This window comes from Sinocyclocheilus grahami, unplaced genomic scaffold, assembly GCF_001515645.1.
Source record: "Sinocyclocheilus grahami isolate Dianchi unplaced genomic scaffold, SAMN03320097.WGS_v1.1 scaffold2775.1, whole genome shotgun sequence".
NCBI classification, from domain to species: Eukaryota; Metazoa; Chordata; class Actinopteri; order Cypriniformes; family Cyprinidae; genus Sinocyclocheilus; species Sinocyclocheilus grahami.
The window spans coordinates 52,387-71,916 of NW_015507952.1; the positions used below are offsets into that span (position 1 = coordinate 52,387).

General features: G+C 37.0%; 1 protein-coding gene across 1 annotated transcript in view; it reads left to right on the plus strand.

Annotated features, from left to right (window-relative positions):
- The first annotated feature begins 744 nt into the window (after positions 1–744).
- LOC107575637 (NACHT, LRR and PYD domains-containing protein 12-like) overlaps positions 745–19,530 on the plus strand; it is a 22,295-nt gene continuing 3,509 nt past the window's right edge. Inside the window, 11 exon segments of the mRNA XM_016261998.1 lie at positions 745–758; positions 1,322–1,323; positions 1,941–2,122; positions 2,647–3,331; positions 3,334–4,274; positions 9,754–9,927; positions 10,289–10,462; positions 14,776–14,949; positions 17,855–18,028; positions 18,118–18,164; positions 18,597–19,116. Of these exon segments, the coding sequence (XP_016117484.1) occupies positions 1,965–2,122; positions 2,647–3,331; positions 3,334–4,274; positions 9,754–9,927; positions 10,289–10,462; positions 14,776–14,949; positions 17,855–18,028; positions 18,118–18,164; positions 18,597–19,116 (3,047 nt within the window). The 5' untranslated portion in view covers positions 745–758; positions 1,322–1,323; positions 1,941–1,964.

Genomic DNA, 19,530 nt, shown 5'->3' on the forward strand with positions numbered 1-19,530 from the left:
ACTGATTAAGCTGCACACACACACACAAACTTGTTGTCAACGCTTCCCTGTGATTTTCATTAATAAAATAGCCTAGATACTAGATCGCTACATTATATTCCCCAGCAACGAGGTGGTAAAATGTTTTTGAAATAATTGTTTGTACAGAGAGACGTGCAGACGCAGCAAGCAGGTACACACAACTGTCATCTCTCTCTGTCTCTCTCTCTCAAACGCTTTGCGTTGGGCGGTTCTTTGCCTCCACGTCGTGCATTTAAAATCTTTTAAAGCATGGCTAGCCGTTGATTATCCCTTACATACCGCATTACAGAATACCGGCACGTGTCTATTATAGGCTTGTTGTTTACACACACTGTAGATACACATTTGTGTTCAAACGCCTTATAACACCTTATTTTTAAATAAAAACAGGTTTCTGAGCTTTTGTGTGTCAACTGAAACCTGCTGAATTTAACATGTAACTTAGAATAGTTTCAAAAGGAGCAAACATGGATCAGATAAATATTGATTGATGACAGGTTACATTTTACACACTTTTAAAATGATCCTCTAATTTCTCCTGCTGGTGGTACAGCGATGAACCCTCCTTACTGCTAAGTTGGTGACTGTTACCATTACTGAGGTGAGTTATTTAATCTGAAGTAAAACAAGAACACACCCATCACAGCTTGACATGCCATGACCTGCATAAACACACCCTCTGTAGGAAAAAAAAAACACATACCATCAGCAGAACAAGAAAAGCACAGAGCAAAATGGTAAGTTTTTTGAGATCGCCTTTGAAAACATCACGTCACAGTAAGTTCAATGATAGGCAGTTTTATATCATAATATTTAATCTGAAGTTTCCTCGTGTGTATCTTTAGGACATGAAGTTGTGGAAATTTTTTTTTAAATTAAATAGTTGCCATAAATGCTGCTTTGAGTTTGAATTTATGACAAGTTATCTATAAAAATAAGAGGCTGTTAAAAATAACCCAACTATTAAAGGGGTCATAGGATGCTACATGCACTTTTACAAGTTGTTTGAACTGAAATGTGTGTTGGCAGTGTGTGTACACAACCACCCTATAATGATAAAAAAAATTACAAATCTGGTTAAATGTTTTCCCCTTTCTCAAATCGAGCCGATCTCAGATGCCTGTCCCACGATAGTTTGATTGACAGTAGCGTTTCAGCACAGACTGGACTGGTGTCTTACCTTAGCTCCGCCCTGAGTCAGCTGTCATCAGTCCGCCATTGTTCACAGCCGGAGCAGATGTAGACAAGAATGACTCCTAAGCGATTGAGGTGTTCTGTTTTTGGATGTAATAATGAACAGCAGTCGTCATTTACTCTCGACATCTGAGCCGCTGAAGACGCAGTGGATTACATTGTTTCTGAAGGGAATGCTCCCCGATCTACATAAATGCATCTATGTTCGCGCGAATCATTCATGATCCAGCCTCATCTACAGAAGAAGTGAGTATAATGTTTTGTAATGAATCTTTCCTAATAATGTGCTAGTTAACAAGTTTCACGATGAATGCGGCTAAAGTAAACAGTCTCTCTGAGAGCAGCTCTGAAGGAAGGGGCGAGGTCAGCAGAGCTCATTAACATTTAAAGGGAAATGCTACAAAAACGGCGTGCCCTGAAAAGAGCTGTTTTTGACAGGGTAAAAAAGGTGTTTTTTACACTACCATTGAGAAATTTGAACCAAACTATGTTATAGACTTTTCATTAAGACCCTACAGAATCATATCGACTTGTGGAAAATGGGCATCCTATAACCCCTTCAAGTTATGCATTGTAACCCAGCAGTTCAGGGTGGTCATTGATTAGTTTGACTTTTTTTCTCAGTCTGTGTATGTATGTTTGTGAAAACGATTGTTAGAAACTCGTGCACAACAAAATATTCAATATAAGATGTTAAAAATGTAATCCATATAGCACTGAAGGAGAGAAAGGACAATGCTAACTTAAAAATGAGTCTCTGTGAGGGGAGAAAAGAGGAGGAGGATGTTGTTCACTACCAGAACCAGAGAGCATCATCTCCAGAGCCCAGCTGTGTGTCTATGAAGAGTGAGGAATCCATAGGGCAGCCTCCTAATCTGTGTGATGGAGTTGTGACCTTTAACCCTAGGTGAAACTATATCCTCCTTCATTTTTGTCTGTAGTTTTGTTTTAAATTCAGTTTCATTACGTGTTTAATCCCAGTGTCCTTGGTTGCTATACTTACTCATTGGTTCATTGATTAATCTGACGTGTTCCTTATTTTATTATCCATTTATACTGTGTATTTGTATTCTCCTGTTTGGTGCAGTTCCTTGTCTGTTCTTGTCAATGTTTGGTTTTGTTTACATTCCTGTTCATGTACCTGAGTGCCTTATTCTTTTTTTCTCTCTCTCTCTCTAAATAGACCCTTACCTCAGCTCTCGTCTTTGCAACCCCTGTGACAGTGTCATTTTCATTATTTAATAAGTAATGAGATACAGATAATTTTTGAGAAAATTAGCATTTTATAGACACGTTTTACAGTTTAAACAAACATGGGGAAACTTTTGCTAACTGTAATTTTAAAAAGCTGTTTATTGTGTCTCAGCTGATTTTGAATGTAGTTTTACTAAAAGATGTTTCCACTCATAGACATTCTCCTTTGTGTTGTAGTTCTTGTTTCTGTTGTGTTGATAGAGATGATCAGACTAGAGACCTGTTGCAAGATTTTCATGAACCAGCTGATGGTAAACTAAAGAGAGTCAAAGACCATCACAAAACCAGCATGAAGAACAAGTATGAGAGCTTATTTGAGGGACTGAAACTCCAGGAGAATGAAAGCCTCCTGAACAGGATCTATACACAGCTCTACATCATAGAGGGAGAGAGTGACGGAGTGAATGAAGAACATGAGGTTTTACAGATGGAGAAAACAGCCAGAACACAACATTCACAATACACTCCAATCTACTGCAATGACATCTTTAAAGCCTCAGCTGAAGCAGGATCTGAGGAGAAAGAGCAGATCAAGACTGTTCTTACTAAAGGCATCGCTGGAATCGGAAAAACCGTCTCTGTGCAGAAGTTCATTCTGGACTGGGCCGAGGGAAAAGCCAATCAGGATGTAGATTTCATGTTTGTGCTTCCATTTCGAGAGCTGAACTTGATCCGAGATCATCAGTACAGTCTTCACAGACTTCTGCTGGACTTTCATCCTGAACTTCAAGATCTGGACTCACAGATTTATGAGGAGTGTAAAGTTGTGTTCATCTTTGATGGTCTGGATGAAAGCAGAATCACACTGATGTTTTCAGACGCTCAGAAAGTGTGTGATGTGACTGAGACTTCATCAGTGGCTAGAAGCTCCTGGAAGAAGATCTGAGTGCAGAAATCCCTCAAACTCTGACTGAAATGTACATCCACTTCCTGCTGATTCAGATCAACATGAGGAAACAGAAGTATGAAGAGAGACATCCAGAGAAACTCCTGCAGACCAACAGAGAAGTGATTGTGAAACTTGCTGAAGTGGCTTTCAAACAGCTGATGAAGGGCAATGTGATGTTCTATGAGGAGGACCTGATTGAGAGCGGCATAGACCTCACTGATGCCACAGTGTATTCTGGGATTTGCACTGAGATCTTTAAGGAGGAATCTGTGATTCATCAGAGGAAAGTCTACAGCTTCATTCATCTGAGCGTTCAGGAGTTTTTCGCTGCTTTCTATCTGTTTTACTCATATGTAGTAAAGAACAATGAATTACTAAAATTGTGGGCTGAAAATTATAAATATGATCATGACTGTGTATATAATAAGCAGATGTTTGATGAATTCTCTCTGTATGGGTTACTAACAACAGCAGTTGATCAAACTCTTCTGAGTGAAAATGGGCACCTGGATCTTTTTTTGAGGTTCCTGCTGGGTATTTCAATGGAGTCCAATCAAAAACTCCTACAGGATCTACTGACAAACACAGAAAACAGCTCAGAGACAATCAGAGAAACCACACAGTACATTAAAGATGAAATCAAGACAAATGACAGTCTCTCCGCTGACAGATCCATCAATCTGTTCCTCTGTCTGCTGGAAGTGAAAGATCACACTCTGTACCAAGAGATTCAGGATTTTGTGAAATCAGACAAACACTCAGAGAATAAACTCTCTCCAGCTCACTGCTCAGCAATAGCCTACATGCTTCAGATGTCAGAGGAGGTGCTGGATGAGATTGATCTCATGAAATACAACACGTCAGATGAGGGGAGAAGAAGACTGATACCAGCTGTGATCAACTGCAGAAAAGCTCTGTGAGTATTCAGTTATGTTATCACAGGAAAAAAATAGTTTGAATTAGTTTGATTTTTTAGCTGCAGACAAATCACAACTATTTTTATTTATATTACACAAATGTGACAAATGATCTGTTCATTACACAGAATGTCTATTGACGCCATGTTGGCAGGGGCTATTTACACTAAATCTGCCCACCATTGTCTGGTTGAGCTAGACAAAATTACAAAAGAATCCCTGCTGTTGACAGGAGCAGTGGCGTGGAGCATAAGGATAGGGGATATACATTTTTGGTAACACTTTAGAATAGGGAACACATTCACATTTACCTAAGAGTTTTCCCTGAACAAACTCCTAATTTGCTGCTTATTAATAGTTAGTAAGGTCGTTGTTAAGTTTAAGTAAGGTGTAGGATTAAGGCATCTAAAATACGGTAATGCAGAATAAGGCATTAATATGTGCTTTATAAGTACTAATAAACAGCCAATATGCTAGTAATATGTGTTCTAATAAGCAACTAATTAATAGCTCAAATTTGGTCCTTAAAATAAAGTGTTACCAAATTTGTGAGACAAATGACCTGAGTTGAAATCTACAGATTTCCAATCCCATTCTTCTCCCATTATTCCCATCGCATATCAGCTCATAGATATTTTAAATAAATATGAAGAAAATGTTTTAATTCCAATATTAGTTACCTGTGAAGAACCATTAATGAGTTATAAACCTGTCCAAATGAACCTTAATATAAAGCGAGCACCTGTGAACCATTTATTACTGAGCTATAAATGTTAGTAACCTGTGAAAGTGAACCTCGATTTAAAAAACTATTTATTAGTGAGATATAAACATTAGTAACTTGTGAAAGAGAACCTTAATATAAAGTGAACACCTGTGAACCATTTAGTAATGAGTTATGAACATCAATAACCTGTGAAAGTGAACTTTAAAGTAAAGTGGACACACTAATCATTTATTAATTATTAATGCACACACAGAGGAGAGTTTCTTTCCTGGTGAAATTTATTTTATTGTTGGTGCACTATATCAGTAAACATTGACAAACAATAAACTTGAAACTTCATTACTGAACAGAACTGCACACAAAAAGTGGCTTATACAAGTAAACTCACATTAAATAATTCAGAAAAACAATCAAGTATTCCACTAAATTATAACTAAGTATCACATCTGTACAACAATAAATATGTGATAAATGCAAGCTGAATAAAGGCACCTAATTATTTATATTTAAAAAATAAATATATAACATTTATATTTAACAATTTTTAAATAATCATTAAATCAAGCACCGTTCAGCACCGCTGCTCCCTATATGCAGAGTATGCAGTTTACGTAGGGCACCAACTTCCAGGGGGGCATCATCTTTGTTGCTCAAAAAAAAAAAACCGTTCATTCCATATCAATATTACCATAAACACAAGTGTAAATATACACATAAATAAAAAAAAGCATTTAATGTTGAAAACAGTAAGCTCACATGGCACATTATTAGACTATTTTCTAAGGCTGCACAATATATTAAAACTATTTAAAAATAATCATAATATAGCATAGCATAGTGCTATCATTTATGAACCTATGCTAACACCGGAGAATACATCAGTATGTTTCTAAATATGTGAATTATTGTGCATTGCGATTTCAAAATAGAATTTTAAACCCTCTCTCTGAGTTTCCATGTTCTGATGTCCACTTGTTCTTGTTCAAGAAATTAAAGTGGCTGTAGCATTTCCATCGTAAAGAAGTGGCCAAACATTAAAGATTATGTGGACATTTGAATTAAATGTTTGGCCAATATTGAACAAGGATTTGATCACACTGTAAAGGGAAAGAAAAAAAAAAGTATTAAAAACAATCAATGGCCATTGGTGCCCTTTGCAGGCATTTGCATGTAATGTAATACAAATAATATAAGTGACTTTTTTCCATTACGTATTTTAACAATGTTGTTCAACAAAACCATAAAATTACTTGCATTTGATACTTTATTTGAATCAATTAATATTGCATCGTTGTCATTATATTCATATTTTAAATCATTTTAAAGGCTGTTGTTCACTTAGGTCTGTTTTTATTACCACAAAAAAACTATCAGATTATTCGATTAATCGTCAAAATACTGGACCAATTACTTGATTACCAAAATAATTGTTAGTTTAACATGTATGAAATTGTACTTTGTGTAAATCTACACTTGTAAATAATTTATATATATATATATATATATATATATATATATATATATTAGGGCTGTCAATAGATTACAATTTTTAGTCTTAAACACCCTTTTTTCTGTGATTAATCACAATTAAACACTTCACGAATTAAAGCATAGACAATTTATCTTGTTTCAAATGTTTGTTTTGTCATCAAGTAAACCTAAAGATTGAAGGGTGATTCTCAAAAATCTGTATTTTCTGCAAGATTTTTTCAAGATAAATTTAGATCTTTACAAAAAAGGGCACTTAGAAACTCCAAAAAGACACAAAAGAACCAATTGATATAAAGAGCCCATATAAGTACATACACAAAAATCAGATTTGATTAGTATGTGTACAGTGCAACAGCAAAGAGCTTTTTTTACAGAAGAGAGAAGTCAAGTTGCAATACCGAACAGGACCACATGGTGATGCCAAAAAAAACTAAACCAACCGCCTGCTGACTGCATATATCTACTACAGTACACGGATCCATTCAGTATAACTAAACACAGCAACTTACACATGACAAATCAAAATATCGTGAATGTGTGTGGAAACAGCGTGAATGTACGGAAATGTCTGTGCCTGTGCATAAATACAATGTGCGATCAGTGCGTCAAGAGCACTCATACATGTATTATTATAACGGACTCACACGTGCTTACCGTACGACTCCTGCTCGCCACCACAATCGTCTTTACCTTGATTGCAGTCTTCATCCATCCAAAAAATGCAGTGATACTTTTAAATGACTAAACCACCATTAGGTGGCGGCAAATATCTGTTTTAATGAGTGAGTCATTTATTCATTCATTCAACCGATTCACAACAATACAATTCTGCTTAGGGCACCCATTTGGCCAGCAGCGGCCCTGGAACCGTTACAGAACATTATCATATTAATGAGCAAACAGTAACGATTTCTGATATCATAATAAAGCCCATTGTAACTTGAGTATTTGACCATCCACACTTGCAGTACCTGTGTGCGAGCGAACAGTCCACAGGAGTGACAGTGTGGTTATTTATTTGTATGGTAACTAATTAATTGGAACTAACAAAGCGATTACACATATAAACACTTGAAAAACATATTCTGTAATGTCACCTTGCAGTTAGCTTACCCGTAAAATCAGTAAACATTATGTGAGATTAAAATACTGAGCAAGTTGAAACAGTTTTCCGCTTCGCGTCAGGGTCTTGATCACCCTGTTGGGAGTTATTTTGTGATAACAACCGTCTGGAGGTACATGATCCTGTGTATTGCACGGCTACTTGCCACATAAGTATATAATTAGACACAAAATATTGATTTGAGTTGAAATATTTGAACGCAAAGCATCTGTGAAGACAGCAGTTGCTAGTAAGCGGCAAGTTCAAACTAGACAAACATTTAAGGGATACAGTGCAGTCAAACCCCTTATTACACAACATTTCACCACATAAATCATTATCTTTTATTGCCATAATTATTTAAGACAAAACTGTTTTAAAATCTTACCAGTATGTTAGTTATCTTATAACCCATTACAGAGTCCAAAACAATTGTGGCAAAATGGCAGCAGCTGTGTTTGTATGAAATGAGAGAGCGAGTCTGCGATACCAGGATGACATAATTAAATAATTTATATATATATATATATACATATACATATACATATAGCGCGGACTTCAGTAACCCGGATGAGCCGGTGTTATTAACTTTTACCGGTTGTTATAGAGGGATAACATACCTCGGAATGTTGTGACTGACCAATCAGAATCAAGTATTCCACAGAGTCGTGTAATAAAACTCATTAACAAATGGCTCACAGGTGTTCACTTTAAATTAAGGTTCACTTTCACAGGTTATTAACTTTTATAACTCATTAATAAATGGTTCACAGGTGTTCACTTTACATTAAGGTTCAATTTCACATGCTATTAACTTTTATACTTGACTCATTAATAAATGGTTCACAGGTGTTAACTTTAGATTAAGGTTCACAAATAACTAATATTGGAATTAAAATTTTCTTTATTAATATCTCATGAAGTCATGGTTGTGCTTTTACGTCCCCTATCAGTTTTTAATCATTGCTGTGGATAGGCATCATGAACTTTTGCCAAGTACCATGGGTAAGATACAGAGTAGCTTCTGGTAAGAAAAATTGTAAGTGATACGAGTCATTAGATATAAATAAGAAAAACATAAATACAACACCCTTCAGTCTCACTGTAATAATCTATTTTTGCTGCATCATGAAATAAATCAAGAATCTGGTTTTGAGTGAAAAAAAGTATGAGTAAATATATTTATTATGCATTTATAACATGTGAGTTAAAATGGCTCACTATTTGACAGGTATTGCATTAAAATCACCCTTTTTATTCATGCATTTATAACTGCTTATCAGTGATTTATAATGCGTTTGTAAATGAGATATTAGTCATAAAGAGAATCAATTCTCATTAATCAATTTGATTAACAAGTGTTAATAGTTAATCAAAAAGGGAATTAATGTAGCGTTACCAATAACTTTTGTTACAGAACAAATACAATTATGACAATAGACAGACATGACAAAAATACAAAATAAAAACAAAGAACAAATCCTCCAAAACAGTTCCAACTATTCTTACAAATTTTACTGGATTATACATTTCCAAAAAGAAAATCAAATACAAAGAGGAACTGCTACTCATGGATTTTCTGATTCAGTTTGACAAAATTGTTTCATTTTATCACCAACTTGTTTAAGCAATATAAAAGCATAAAAATATCTGCACAAAAACAAACCTGGAGGATTCTAGCTTTCAGCTGTTCCAGCATCATTCCTGTCCTCTGAAAATTCAGCCTTCAATAACTTCCATTACCTTGGTGTCGTTCCTTCGTACACAGTATTTTAGACAGTACCAATCACATTGCTGGCTGTCTTTAAATCCATCATGAATTGGTTCAATAACACATAAGGCTCATAGGGATAATGGACTTGCAATTGTAACCAACCAAAAATTAGACCATTGCATTGATAGGTGGTGTTTCAGTCAGCTGAGAATGCAGGTGGTGAATGCAAGTCAGAGAGTGTAAGTCAAAGGGTGCAAGTGCAAGTCTGCAGCCAGACCCTTCTCACTGTGCTTCATCACACACTTCCAGCTTACCTATATATTTAGATGGCCTCTTGATCAATCATGATCTGTGTTCAAAGACCTTCATATTATTATGTGATGAATAAAAGACTATTACATTGTCATGCACAGAATACAGAAAACATGTCATCCTCTGTTACAGACTTGCTGGATGTGGTCTCTCTGGTCAGCATTGTGAAAGTTTGTCTTCAGCTCTCCAACCATCAAACTCCTGTCTGAGAGAGATTGACCTCAGTAACAATGACTTGCGGGATTCAGGAGTGAAGCTACTCTCTGCTGCACTAAAGAGTTCACACTGTCAACTGAACATACTGAGGTTTGACTTTCACATTCACAAATATATGTAATAACAATTGTAATAGTGCTTGTGATTAAAGGAAAGAGATTAAAAGAAGATCAGATTAGCAGAAATATTTCCTGTAGTTTGATGATTGACCCAATGTAAATAGTAATGAGCTTGAGGTATTACTGAATTGTAAAAATGGTCTTATGTTATATAAATGCAGCTACTGTATAAAAAATATCACTGTAATATTTTAGCACTGTGAGAAGGTAAACAGAGAGTGTTATGCAAAATGCAAGTTTAATACTGTGATGCTGAGCTAATGGCAGTAGTGATGATGATTAGGAGTCTGTGTCTCATCATAAACTTTCAGACATGTCATGCTCTTTTACAGACTTACTGGATGTGGTCTCTCTGATCGACACTTTGAAGGTTTGTCTTCAGCTCTACAATCATCAAATTCCCGTCTGACAGAGCTGGATCTGAGTAACAATGATATGCAGGATTCAGGAGTGAAGATGCTTTCTGCTGGACTGAAGAGTTCACACTGTCAACTGAACATTCTGAGGTTTGACTTTCACATTCACTCACTCACTATGTTGAAATGTGTGTATGAATAGGTGTTTCATAACTATGGCTAGCAGATTCTTTCCCTTGCATAGTAAAATAAAATTTAGCATGAGTTTGGCTTTATTTCTTTCATACATGTACAAAAGTTCTAATTGAGCATTAACGGAGGTTTGGCTTTAGTAAATGTTGATGTTTTGTTGAAAATAGTAGTTTAAATTTCATCGTAATTAGTGACCAACTAAAACACTTGGCCCTTGAAATTTCATAATAGTTTTCATCTGGCTGCTGCAACAGAGATTTGTTTGTTTTTTATTATCAAAGTATTATCAAGTATGATCAAAACATACTTTATGGCACATGACAATTATGCTTAGTTTATGTTAAACATAATTGCATTACAAATTTATGGGTCTCCTATTACAGTTTTGCTTTTTTATTGCTACTACAACAGTCTTATGGCAGTCATGAGCAATGTTCCCTCTATTTTTTTCTTGCTGAGCAAAACTTTTCTGTATTGAGTGGACATTTCAGCCACCTGAGCAAAAACATGCTTTATACTTGTAGCGTCTCGACCAATCTGACACACTAATTTTTATTTGATTTAACAAATCAATTATTCATTAGATTAACAAATCGTCACAGTCCCCTCATTCAATAGACTGGATGCCAGGGCTTCGGCTGAACACCATCCCCCACCTTGATCACCATGACAACTAATCATGATATCACTGGTTTTATGGCCTAAAAGGAATGCAGGGGAGAAACTCCCTCATTTTACTCATGAGAAAGACACACAATGCCCAGAGAAATGGACTGTTCTCTAATTAATTCATAGGAAAACCTTTCTTTGATTGAATACCCATATCCTTTGGTCATTGTGTATACCATTACTGTCTTGTATATTGTCTGTTGTAACTTTAATGTTCTATTTACATTTGATTTTACCCTTGATGTAACTAAATGATGCACATTTTAGGTCACCTGAGAAAACATTTTTTTACAGTGCCGTGTTGCCAATAAATTCTATTATTATTAGTTTTTTAAATTTCATGTAGTACAGTAAAATTCTAATTATATTATACAGCTAATATAAAAAATTAAGCAGTTATTGCTCATGAATTCTTTTTTTGAGGTCAATATAATATAAAAAACAAATATGTTCAATAACTATTTTTAAAAAACGTGAACATGTGAATTATTTTGCAGTTATCTAAAACATCCCTATATAGTAGAGTTTGTAGTAGAGTTTTGTTACCGTTCTGTGCCCATCATCCGCTTTTTCCACCACTTAATCAAGCCACTCTTCTTTAAAATATGATGACGTTTTATTTCACATGTCATTAATGGCTGCAGACAAAATAGCTCAACACGAGAGCTAACGCAAACGTAAAGTATTTGATTTCTGAAGTAACTGGTAACCGAGCCGGGGCAGATTCGGTGGAACTGGAGTCATTGGGACAGGGAACAGCACTCCTGGCCGTGACGAGGGAACTGGAGCAGACTCAAGTACTGGAGCAGGCTCTGGCACAGACTCATGGACTGGAGTAAGCTCAGGAGCTGATTCAAGGACTGGAGCAGGCTCTGGCATGGACTTGTGGACTGGAGTGGCCTCAGGAGCTGATTCGAGGGCTGGAGCAGGGTCTGGCACGGACTCGTGGACTGGAGCGGCCTCAGGAGGGGTAACAGCAGTGAGTAGCCCAAACACACAGGATGGTTACTGCCATTACAGGGAGCACTGAGCCCAGGGAAACAGTCTCTGTGAGGACCAGTGCTGAGGCCCTTGGGATGCCCGCTGCTCTGGCCAAAACCAGCGGTGGATCCTCCACACTGGATGCCAGTCTCGGACGCCTTGGGACTGACCTTGAGGAACTGGGCATGGTCGACATGGCGTGAAGAGTCTCTGGGACGGTGGCCATGATGGGACAAGACTCTGGAACGGTGGCCATGATGGGACGAGACTCTGAAACGGCGGCTATGACGGGACGAGACTCTCAATGATCAGCTGTGACGTGACGAGAATCAGGAAGATCAGCTGTGACTAGACTTGGCTCTGGGAAGGCAGCCATCTTGTACATAGATTCTGCTTCTCCCACAGTGAGAGGGGAATCACACATTTGCAATGCAATGTCAATATAATGTACAAATGTCCAATTAGAGTCATGTAGTGGCATTAGGGAGCTGAGCGGCTCGGAAAGCCCTCTGCAAAAAAAATAAATCATTAAACATATCTCGTCCCATGAGGTTAAGTGAGCCAGTTCAATAAATTCCACTACATACTTTTCAATCGGTTGATTCCCCTGTCAAAGACGCATGAGCTGTGTGACTGGGTTCATGTTAGCTGGTCTGGAAACACTCACAAAGCCACTGGATCCGGGTATGGCTGGTGATTCTGTAACGAAGGGAGTCGTGTCGACGAAGCTGGGGATCCAAAAGCAAGGCTTTATTCCATAGAGCGTAATCAGAACAGGCAGGGACAAACACCAGCAAACAAAAACATCCAAGGCACAGGTCAAAGAGTAATCCACAAGAAAAGCAAAGGTCAGGGCAGACCTGAAGGGGACTTCAGTTTAATATTCATATCAGGCAGATTTCTTTTCTTAACAAAAGCCTTAAAATATATAAACTTTTCTTTCCAACATGACGCTCCCTTGTGTGCGACATAGCGTATTTCTCAGAGTCAAGCTATATTTAGTGAGCCGCCGCCCCGCAGCACCCCCTCCCGTTCCTGTCTCGGGCATGCAGCGCCAGTCCCACCCCCATGGCTCGGGCAGAGGACCCCCGACAAAACCATAACACCGGCAGGCTATGCTGTTTACAGAGTCGACCGCAGTGCTATGGAATGCTGTAAAACTTGCGGGGGAGGAACAGCTATCCTCATCAAACAATCCTGGAGCACCGATTACACAGTAATAGCACGGTCATGTTCTGAAAACGTGGAGTATATTACTCTGAAGTGCAGACCATTTTATTTGCCTAGAGAACTGCAGTGCGTTATATTAAGTACAGTGTATATTCCTCTCTCGGTCAAAGAGGATAACGTTCTTAAAGAACTGTATGACAGGATCAGCAGGCATGAAAACTTATATCCAAGTGCTGCTATTATTATTTTAGTAGACATTAATCATTGTGATCTCCAGAAAAGCATCCCTAAATTTCACCAGTTTGTTAACTTCCCCACCAGGGGAAACAGCACCTTGAATAAATGCTATGGCAACATTAGACGTGCTTATACTGCTGTCTCCAAGCCACATTTTGGGAAATGTGATCACCTCACTATTCTGCTACAGCCCACCTACACAAAGAGGCTCAAAGCAGATCCAGACACAGTAAGGACTGTGAATATGTGGACTGAGATGTCAACCCCTCATCCATGTCTACAGAGGCCTTGTTGAGAGCATCCTCACCAGCGGAATTACAGTGTGGTATGGCAGCACCACTCTGGCTGAGAAGAAATCGCTGCAACGGGTCATAAAAACTGCAGAGAGGGTCATCGGCTCTAACCTCCCCATCTATGGACATTATTTTCACACAGTGTTGCAGGAGGAAAGCATAGAGCATCCTAAGTGATAAACACCACCCAGCCTATGCTCTGTTCAAGTGGGTGGACACAGGCTACAACTTGAGACACCGTAGGCCTGTAAGCATCAGCACTCACAATGCCCGTTTGTATAATAGCTTCTTTTCAGCCACAGTCAGGTTAGTGGCACAAGACATTAAGGAGAGAAAGAAGTACCCCATTCCACAGTCATCTATCACTTTGAACAATTAACATCCTTTCAGTAATTCCCGTTCCTATAAATAATTAAACACTTAACATCCAACTCATTTAGATAACCCCCCAACCCTCATATATAATGTTTTGTTTTGTGATCGACCACGTATAATCATGTACAACAGTGTATTAATTTGTTATTTTTGTGTGCAATATTACTGGTCCTGTGCAAAATGTATGTTCTGTGCCATATTATTTATGTACAGTTAAGATTGTACAATATAACTTATTCTTTCTCCCTTAATGTACTGCTCCTTACTTTTCTCTAAAAGCTGACTCTGAGAAATGCACAAGCATTCCAATGTGCTTGTACTGTAATATACCTCTACAAATGGCAATAATTTTCAAAATTAAATTTAAATAGAAATAAGGAATACAAGAACTTTTTTTTATGTCATATTGGATCAAATTAATAATGTAAATGTTTGATTACATAAATTCAGTTTTTTCAGAACCCCACAGATCAGTTCAAGTCTGTCAGCCAGTTAATGGATGTTGTGACAAGAGTTAATTACTTCCTGCTTTATTGTTCTGTTTAGATTGGTCATCTGTAATCTCACTGGTAAGTGCTGTGAAAGTTTGTCTTCAGTTCTACAATCATCAAACTCTTGTCTGAGAGAGCTCGACCTCAGTAACAATGACCTGCAAGATTCCGGAGTAAAGCTGCTCTCTGCTGGACTGAAGAGTTCATATTGCCAACTAAACATACTAAGGTTCGTGTTTCATAACTATGGCTAGCAGATATTTCCTGTCTGTCAAACACCACTGGTACAAAACTCAGTTCTTTGAGTACCACAGTCCTGCAGTGTTTAGCGTTGGCACTGATTAAATGCATCTAATCCAGCTGATCAATAAGCCATTCAGTATTATTTGAGAAATACAAATGTATGTGTTTAAGCAGTGTTGGAATTAAACTTTGTGGCCTTCCAGGAGCTAAATTTATCACCCCTGCTCTAATCTTTCACTGAAATGTTTGGGCTTTTAACTGTTTAACTAAGGCACTTTTTTTGGATTTCAGACAGAATTAGACACACCTTAATTTTTAAAGACCCCTTACCCACATATCTGAACAAATCAACAAATCTGAGATATATAATGTAAAAAATATATAAATACTGCTCTTGCACTTTCAAAGGTACCAAAAGGAATCTCTTTCCATTTTCAAACCGCCTTCTTACATAATTATTTGTTCATCACAATGGTGTCCAACCTGAAGTATTTGTAAGATGTAAGCTCCGGGGTGTGGCTTAAAAAAAAGTTATTAGCACTTTATTATATTTGTTTGTGAGGTGTGCTGGTGGCCACTCAAGTCTAAACTGTAACACAAATGCAAATTCATAAATGCACATGAGAATTTGTGGATTTGTTGTGCATATGTCAAGGTCCAAAAGTTCAAAATCAGTCTTCTTTTCCGCATAAGTTTCTCTTACCGAGCCATTGCTGGGGTAACTGCAACATTCAGTATCACTTTGATAAATGAGGTCTTCCTAAATGGATTCCATGTCAAAGCACCTTTTATGTAGTCTTTTCTAACCCCAGAAAAAAGTGAGGGTAATCCTAATAATCTGAGTTATGCTTAATGCATCTGCCTCACCAGGTTATGAAAAGGATATCTCTGCCTTTAAATGGACTACAAGCTTTATGGAAGTGTCTAAACTTGCGATCATCAGCTTTGACATAATTTGTCATCATTAACTTATTTTCCAATATATATTTATATATTTATTTATATATATATGTATATATATTTTCCAATCCATAAATTGTCATTTATGGTTGCATTGCATGTTTTGATCTGAACACCTGAGACATATTAGGAGGGACCAAGGATATTATAGTTTTGAATTTTTAAATTCAAATTTTATTTTAATATCGTTTTAAAAGTTAAACTAAACTGAATTAATGGTTTTGTTAGTTTTAGTTTAGTTTTTATTTTATTTTTTGAACACATTTCTATTTAGTTTTTATATATTTTAGTTTCAGTTTTAGTAATTATAGTTTAGCAGAGTTAATGGAACACTTCCAGTGTAGACCAAAGCAAGACATTTAATTTTAGCAAAGTTGAATGTTTGCACAGTTTACAGTTAACTCTTGTGCAAACCTCTTAATAATGAAAATAAAATAATTCTTTACAATTGAACAAAACGCAAAAATATGCTATTTATATGTATAAAATGTATTTATTCATATTCATGTTGATATTCATTCATATTAAAGATAAAATCTTGTTAAACATGCCAATAGCTTACAAACAACAAGCTAATCAAGGTTTTCAGAGTTACTAGAAAGCTAGTTTTTTTTTTTACAATGACCCTCCAGTGCTGGATTTGAGGAAACCTGTTCTTTGTAATCGTCATTGAAACTCTTTAAACTTTATTTTTGTCCATCTGTGTTTTCAGTGCATTCATTTGTTGGATCTTTTGCACAGACGAGCCACCGGTGTACACTACTGTATATCCTGTCTCTCCCTCTATGAACGTACACAATAAAAAAAAGAAACAATCTAAAATGCTTTGAAACCTCATTCTACTCAAAACTAAATGTGATATGGTGATTTAAATTATGTTTGCACTTTACTTTGACGAGCCACTCCAGCATGCACGTGCTTCAGTTTAGCAACGCAATCAATCCCAGTTCTAAAGCTACACAGGACACAGCAAGCGGTGAAAACACCGCGCAGCTGCCGCTTTCTCTCATTTTGGATGCGTTTTGTTCGGTCAAAGCGGTGCTCGTGTCATGGACTTGAGGCGGACGTTGCCATAGTAATTGTAAATGACTATTCACCTCATCCAAAAATTTTAATTCTGTGTCTGTAAACTCACTCTCATGTTGTTCTCGCACGTCAAGCACGCTTTTAAACATACGTGCGCTGTAGGGTGTGCATCATTATTATTTCCCATGTCATATTTTATAGTTATTTATTTCCCATTTCATTTCCCGCATCTTGTTTTTTAAATGCAAAAACGCATTCTCTGTGAATAGAATAGCCGCTTAGGCTCACGTGCATGAAGCTCCATCTACAGGTATTTCCCTAAACAACCACAGGTCAGACTTTCTGGCACAGAATGAGAGCTTGTTAAATCACGAACACGATTATTGATTTTTTGCTAATTATTATTTTATTTTAGTTCGTTTTTCAATTGCTGTTGTTAGGTTAGTTTAGTTTTAGTTTTTCATTTATTTTGAAATTTAAATTTTATTTCAGTTTACGAAAATCTTGTTTTAGTCTTAGTTTCAGTTATCGTTTACGAAAATAACCTTGGGAGGGACTTTTGTCCATGCAAGCTCACAGACAAGAAAATAGGCTTGTTGGGGCTGTTTTCTTCAAAATGAGTCTAAGTAAATGTTCAAATAGCTTTCATGACTCTTTATAGTTCTTGGAAGTAGTAGTAGTAAATTGGTGCAGTAATGTGTGTTTGTTTGTCTTTCGCCTCATCATTACTTTTTTGGTAATTATTACATGTAGCGTGTTAGATAAATGTTATGCCTAGTCAAATTACATATGAATGATATAATCAAATATAAAATCTCAAAGAGTACAGATACAAATATTTCCATATATGTCTGATTGCCAAACCAAACAGATGTCATATGGACTGTTGCTGTGTGTATTTGTAGGTTGTCTGGCTGTATGGTGACAGAAGAAGGCTGTGGTTATGTGTCTTCAGCTCTGAATTCAAACCCCTCACACCTGAGAGAGCTGGATCTGAGCTACAATCACCCCGGAGATTCAGGAGTCAAGCTGCTGTCTGAGATACTCAGCCATCCAAACTGCACACTAGACAAACTCAAGTATGTTGAGCAGAAATAATCACACTGCTGTGTGTGTGTGTGTGTGTGTGTTTGTCATATTAGAATGTGACATTCTGTGTGTTTTATAGTGTGGATCATGGAGGAGAATTCAGGATTACAGCAGGACTACACAAATGTACATCTGCACACAGACACACACTTTTAGTGATTGTTGTTGTTTTGATATAAATGTTCTGGTAACACTTATAATAAGGTTCATTAATTAACATTAGTTAACTACTTTAGTTAACATGAACTAACAATGAACAATACTTCTACAGCATTTATTCATCTTAGTTAATATTAATCTCAACATTTACTAATGCATTATTAAAATAAAAAGTTGTGCTTGTTAACATTAGTTAATGCACTGTGAATTAACGAACTAACAGTGAACAACTGTAGTTTAATTAACTAACATTAACAAAGATTAATAAAAACTGTAATAAATGTATTGTTCATTGCTCATATTACATTATTACATTAGTTAGTTATTACATTAACTAACATTAACTAATGGAACCTTATTGTAAAGTGTTACCAATATTCTTTCTTTTTTCTTATTTAGATGCCTGTGATCTCACACTGGATCTAAACACAGCAAACATTCATCTCATTGTGTCCGAGGAGAACAAAAAGGTGATACATGTGAAAGAGGATCAGTTATATCCTGATCATCCAGAGAGGTTTGATGAGTGTAGTCAGGTTCTGTGTCGAGAGAGTCTGTCTGGACGCTGTTACTGGGAGGCTGAATGGAGTGGACATGATGCTGATATGTCCGTCACATATAAAGGTATCCGCAGGAATGGAGGGAGTGATGATTGTTGGTTTGGATCCAATAAAAATTCTTGGAGTCTGATCTGCTCCGATTTTGGTTTTACTGTTCGTCACAATAAGAAGTTCACTGTCATACATGTCCCTTTGCGCTCCTCTAAGAGAGTAGGAGTGTATCTGGACTGGTCTGCTGGCACTCTGTCCTTCTACAGCATCTCTGACACACTCACACACTTACACACATTCAGCTCCACATTCACTGAACCTCTCTATGCTGGATTTGTAGTTTGTGAGGGTTCCTCTGTATCTCTGTGACATCCTGTGAAAAGCCTGTGAGCAACAAAAGAGACACACACACACACACACCTGACTAAAAAGAAATCCTCTCACTTTATATATTTGTCCTGTCAGTTACCCAGCATTTTTTTGCATTTACAAGATCTCTGGGTGGTTTTGTGTACATTTACTCTCAAGAGATTTTGCAATTATGTGAAACATATGTGGTGATTTGTTCTTTGCTAGTTAGGTCCAGAATTATGTGAAATATTACATGTTTTGTATGTGCTCTCATTAGGGCCTTTCGCACCGCAGGAACCTTTTCATAGTACCAGAACTAATTGTGGAACTACCCACTTTTCGGCGTGTTCGCACCACCGGAACTGGGTGTGATTTTAGTCCCGGAATGCCTTTTTTTGAGAACCAAATTAGCTCCTACTCCGGAGCAGGGT